This window comes from Strongylocentrotus purpuratus, unplaced genomic scaffold, assembly GCF_000002235.5.
Source record: "Strongylocentrotus purpuratus isolate Spur 01 unplaced genomic scaffold, Spur_5.0 spur5_scaffold_14, whole genome shotgun sequence".
Classification (NCBI taxonomy): Eukaryota; Metazoa; Echinodermata; class Echinoidea; order Camarodonta; family Strongylocentrotidae; genus Strongylocentrotus; species Strongylocentrotus purpuratus.
In genome coordinates, this window is record NW_022145599.1 from 15,369,833 (window position 1) to 15,376,142 (window position 6,310).

At 38.2% G+C, this 6,310-nt stretch overlaps 1 protein-coding gene across 1 annotated transcript; it reads right to left on the reverse strand.

The window, feature by feature from the left end:
• Positions 1–2,033: 2,033 nt before the first annotated feature.
• On the reverse strand, positions 2,034–5,998 carry LOC115923497 (5-hydroxytryptamine receptor 7-like). The gene is made up of 2 exons (XM_030984290.1): positions 4,277–5,998; positions 2,034–4,030 (listed from the first exon to the last, which is right to left on the reverse strand). Exons 1-2 carry the CDS (start codon positions 4,677–4,679, stop codon positions 3,780–3,782), a joined length of 654 nt encoding a protein of 217 aa, XP_030840150.1. The 5' UTR covers positions 4,680–5,998; the 3' UTR covers positions 2,034–3,779.
• Between the last annotated feature and the right edge of the window lie 312 nt (positions 5,999–6,310).

Sequence of the window (6,310 nt, forward strand, 5' to 3'; positions counted from 1 at the left end):
TCAAAGGTCCGTTACTTCACGTAAATTGCAACTAATCAATTCAATCGCATTTTAAACTATCTCACAGGGTATGATCGATGTAGGCCGATTCAAAGAATAAACGTTTCGTTTTCATTGTAGCCTTTTAATGATAAACCATTCATTGTTTGATCTGCATTATATTTCTGCATTACTATATAAGGAAATAAATAGTACATCGTTTTTTTTTTTGGAGCTTGGAGCTTTAATGAGCACAATTTTGTTTTTGCTTAGAGGGGGGGGGGGGGGGGAGTAGTGACCACTGTTTTGTTTTCTTTATTTTTGGCCAGGGATGGGGCCCATGCCCCCTGGCCCCTATAAAAACCAATGCTATGCATCTATTGAGGGGGGGGGGTAAGAACACCTTTTTTTGCCTCCTTGAGCACAAATTATTAATATGTATATATATTTTTTTTACATTAAAACAATATGAGGAGCGGTTTACCCCCCCCCCCCCCCCCCCCCGCGTACGCGCCTGCATGAATCAGCGGATGGAATTAGGTTCTTCCAAATAAACGTGCTTGCCGCTCAAGATCGCGATCGCGAATGCATATAGCTCGGCAGTATTCACCCAACATTAAAGTGAGGTAAAGTGCGATTTTGCACGATATGCATTTTCACTCTGTTTGCAGAAGATAATATCGTCATGGCATTTTTTTTTCAAAGCTTATCTGCCATAGTTTACAGGAGGGATTAGAGCGCCCTGCAAGGTCACTAGACAGGTGGCTATCTCATCAACTCAGCTCTCAATTAACATAAGAAAAAGAGGATCATGGGGGACCAATGGTCACCGATTAGGCAATGTTTGTTATATAGAGGGCGCAAGTAGCTACAAGTAGTGCAGTGGGCCTTTAAACACTTTTCCAGTAATTTTTGATAAAAACAAAACAAAACAAAACAACTAAAATCATCGATATTATTCATTTTTATTCAATCATTTCCCCCAAATAATATAAAATTGAAGTTCATTAATATAAGTTTGTGTTGTAAGGTTTCATGATAATACATAACTGAGTAAACCCGTTTTAGGAGTCAGCTGAAAGGGCGCCATCCGTGTATCAGTTACTTGTAGTTTCGAGGAAGGATATGATTATTTAGATTCAATAATGTAAATTCATGTCAGTTTCTATTTGTACCGGTATAGTGGGGCAGGCAGACCGTCTGTTGGGATTTTGTTTCCTTTTCGTGGAAAATCATCATTTCTTGATATCCCTTCCATCCTCCCCAATATACTTGCTCAAGTTGCTCATATCATTTACCATTTTACAAAGGTTTATAACCCCATCATCTGATTCCAGAATATACAACGTGATCTCAATGACTTTTGAGCAGGGGCGGTTCTACCGTTATAGAGAGGGTGGGTTTTCAAACCGACCCCTAATTTCTCACCTCGTCAATTTTCTCGATTATAAATGACAAATAATCCAGGCACGTGTAGAAAATCAATGTAAGAACTCCAGAGTTGGCACCAACCCCACCCCCAAGGGAAATAAAACCTTTGAGAAACCAACTTAGAGCAATGCCGAGGACTGTTGTTTACATAAATCATTTTCGGAACACGTGATATGTCTGCATCAGGTTCGTAAATTGAAAAGGTGACGTAAACGAGCCTGTTATGAATACCTTGGGCATACTGATTTTTTTCTCGAAAGACTTGGCGATTGTACATAGATATGAGTACCATCTCCATGCCTTCCATGGGGGAGTAGGCGTATATTCTAATCATATCGGCACTTCATTGCCACCGACTAATTCTATTGAATTTGATGGAATTATATAAATAGACTTTGGACGAAAGGAGGCTTTGAATAAATTCACTGAGACTCCGATATATCCTGAAACAGGCGATACGACAGGAGTGCTGCCTTTGGTAACTCAGATAGCTACCCCCCCCCCCCCACCCTCGCCCCGCCCCTTCGCGGTCCGTAAGAATCTGCCCCACCTTCAGAGTTTGAACAACAGAACGGAAGCTCAAGCCGTGCTCGTGGCGACACCTTTTTTTTCAATGTATGAGTTTATGCGACCATATAACTATGTTACAAATCAAATGATGTGTGACGATGTATATACATGGAAAAAAAATGAACATCAAACTCAAACACGTCCCTGCTGGATACGTTTATGTGGGTCATGAAAGCAACTGAGAGCAAAACATCTGATTGTTGGGTTTTGTTTTATTTATTTATAAGTTCAAATTCATTTATCCATTTATTTATTTATTTATTTCATTAATTTATTCATTTATTGGCTTGCCAGTTGATTTTTCCAAGCAATTTCACGTTTCGACCCTGGCTTGAAGAAAAATATAAACAATCTTCCAATTAGAAACCAGGAGTATTATAATAATGAATATAGATCGAGTGATAGAAAAACAACATTGACCTTTAATGTCTGTATATTTCGCCAATTCCAAATTATGCATAGTACCTTGCTTTGTATGGGGCCAACACACAGATTCCGGAATTGAACTAATCGTAACCTAATATTGCTAAACAAAATTTAAAAGTGAAGAAAGCGAATTGATACTTTGTGAAAGAGACAACATTAAGTGCTCTGTCATAAAAGAGATGGCTTCAATGGTATACTGTAGTTTCGATCTCCAAATCAATTCTTGTTACAACTCAGTTTTAGATTTTAACACTCGGAGTGTGTCTTTTGCTTTGTCATCTCTTTCATTCAATGAAACCAAAAGGTCTCGTAATAATAATAATCATTTCCTTTAAATTTACAGTACTTTTCAGAAGAGAAAAAAATAGGATAATATCATTATCTCCATTCTAAACAGTATAGGTTATAATCATGACTTACAGGTCAACTGTCTATCCATAAAGTTTGATGATAATGATGGTGATTGATGATTGCTTTACCCGAATACTGTGTATGCTTGTTAGTAAGCAACCAGGGGACCGACGGCTTAAAGTCCTCCCTGAGGAACTTGGTAATGAAGATTAATCCCTTACCAAATGGCACAAGCACACCGATTTGGATTCGAACCCGGGACCTCCCGGTTGCGAGACAACTGCTCTACCACTGAGCCACCGCGCCTCCTTACATTTCTTGTGTAATAATAATCCTGTATTGGATGGATCCCAGAGTTCTTAAGTCTAAAACGGGTCAAACTTCTTTAAAAACGTAACTTAGGTTTAAAATAAAACATGTATTCTAATGTTGAGCACAGTAACCGTAAACTAGAAGAAAGAAATATAATTGATCGTGATAGCATTTAATATTGAGTGCAAGCGGAAAAATTAATTGAAATAGATGGTTTATACGTGATAAATATGAATTAATAAATCGAAGACTGGATTACTCTTATACTCTTGATTATAAATTCATTTAATCATATTATTTAGACGATTAAAACATATACGAAGCTAGATTTAATCAACATTACATTTTTGTCATCACAATCATAATTACGACCATTTCGACAATTGACGGTTCCATATCTATTTTAGTGATATGAGCTTTCAAATATTCAAATTTCATTCGGCGTCTCATGATAATAACACTTCAGAAAACACAACTCTCTAACTATCGTGCATGGTTTATCATTACTTCTCTTGTGATACAAATTAAATGTGAAAGCTACGTTTCCTATTGGCGTTTTTTTCCTCCTTCTTTTTTAACAGACAATAAACACATTTATTTATATTTTCGGCGGCTTTCCGCTCCATATCTGAACAAGCTTTAATTAAAATATTGTGCCCTTCGCCGAGTTTCCACGGCGAACATGTTATACTTTTTATGGAGAAAAAAAATCATGCTTCTCCGGAGTTGCATCTAATCATTGTATTTAATCCAATCGACCAACGTCTGAACATGTCACGATAACGGGCTGCAATTCGTCTATTCATGAACGTGTAGATTAGAGGATCGAATAGGGAGTTGGAGTAACCTAGCCACACCGTGGCCACGCCCATCCAATGGGGGATTTTGATGGATAGGAGACAAGAGTTAACGATGCAGTACGGTGACCAACAGACCAAAATTGTTAGCACCAGTAGAGTTCCTAAAAAGAAAGACAAAAAACAGACGCTGTTGGAAGAAAGAGTTGGATGAATATCATATCAAACACATCGACGAGGAACTGAAGTAAAATGGTAACATTATAATATATATTCTGTCTTGTTAAAGCCTGGCATTTTATGTCAAACATTGTCTTGTGGTAAGACAGTCAAATTGACATTACGATTTTCACAAAATTAAAAATTTCTCCAAACTGTATTACTGAGATTCCAACGCAGGAAGTACTTACCCGTCAGGGCAACTCTTTTTTCAAGGTTGAGTTTCTTCTGCATTGACCTACGATCTTTTTTCTCGATTCCTTTCATCACATTTTCCTGTTCAATAGTCTTTTTCTCCTCGTTTTCTCCTTCAGCATGTTCAGCGTCAGGTTCCTCAGTGTTTGCAGACTGGGCGTAGTCCATAAGCTCTGGGGTAAGATTCGAGCAGGTACGTCCTTTAATCGGGTGGTCAATGACCTCCATTGGCATGTCATCTTCAGCATAGGTCACACGGTCATGGTCGTGGTAGTCATCGTCGTTGTCTTTAACGGAACATACGTTGCTCACGACACTAGGTTTTGCGTCGGCGTAGGACCTAAGCAACCGTTGTTGACGCAACACTTTTAGGAACACACCAGCATAGCATAAAACCATCGTAGGTACGATGACTAGAAAGATGATGACGTTCACGGTGGTGGCATAGAAGCAGTCCTCCGGATACTCTGGCGAGCAGCTGTGGGAAATTGTCTTATACCTGATCGAAGAGACGCTTCTGAATAAGAAGGGTATAAAGGAGGATCCAATGGCGGCGACCCAACAGAAGACGATAAAGACGATGGATCTTGATTTGGAAGGAGGGAAGCGGGCCGACCAGACTACGACCAAGTAGCGATCCACGGAGATTGCCAAGACTGTGACAAAGTTCCCTAAGGCAAAAAGAACGTTACCTTGAATCTGCACACAATGATAAATGAGAATTAATTAAATATTTCATTTCCAGTAGAACGATCGAGTGATACTTTTTTTTTTTGAGTAGGAGAGGAGTCATATTAGATTTGTGATTTGGTATGCGAAATACCAATTATGAAACTAAATAGATTTACAAAACAATTACATGTTCTTTTCATTAGAAGTATAAAGTTCCTTTAATATCCCAAATCGAAATATATTAAAATCGTATATGAGAAAGGTGGCGAAAAATGCAAAATAGAAAAAGACTTACAAAACACACAGCTTTGTTGTGAAGGAGAAAATAGCCTTGGTCGAACACAGATACTACGAGCAATGATATGTTCATGATTGTAAAGCCAAGATCGTTTATGATGAGGTTCAGGATCAGCCAGTTATGGAGGTTCCTTCTCAGAACCTTGTCTCGAAGAATCGTTACCATCGCAATCAGATTGGCGACCAACGCTCCGAGGAAGATAACGACAATAGTGATCCCTTCGATGACGGCCACCACTGACGTCGACTCGTGGTAGATCGTGACACCATCAGGTCGATCGTACGGGGTTGGGGAGGTATGCTGGCTCGACATCGTATCACGAGAATTCGTTTTGAGAGACTGGTCTTTACAATGACGGATAGCAATGACCGCTTATAATTCAAATTATAATAGGTGAAGATCAGCGAATCTGGACAGCTTGAAAACAGTCATAGATTTATATTAAAGAAAAAAATCCGTTACTTGAAATTGAAACCAATCAATTCAATCGCATTTCTAACTTTCTCCCTTTACGTACAGGATATGATGTAGGCCGAGTCAAAGAATAAACGTTTCGTTTTCATTTTTAGCTTTTTTTATTGATAAAGCATTTATTGTTTGATCGGTATTAAAGGGCTGCCTCAAGGAAAATATCTAGTTAGGATTTGTCATGATCACTTAGCCAAAGCTGTATTTTTACTTTCTATTTACCCTTCCACGGGGTCCTTTTAATAATTCTCAACATAATCATTTTCACAAAAAGATCGATACAATTCATGCACTATTCCATGACTTGTCATATAAATATTCAAACAATAGAATATTAGGATATAATCTCGCACAGGGACATGAAGGATGTTTAACTTGACAAAATAAAATGTGTACACCAATTCTTTAACATAAAGACATAAAAACATTTAAAAAAATAAAAACATTCGGTAAAATGTAACCATTTTTTCGCAAAATTATTTTCTTTAAGATTTGTTTTAGATATATATCTTTCCATATTACAGTGGCGGATCCAGGGGTGGGCCGAAACGGCCGCGGCCCCCCCTATTGGCGTAGCAAAAAAAATTGAGAA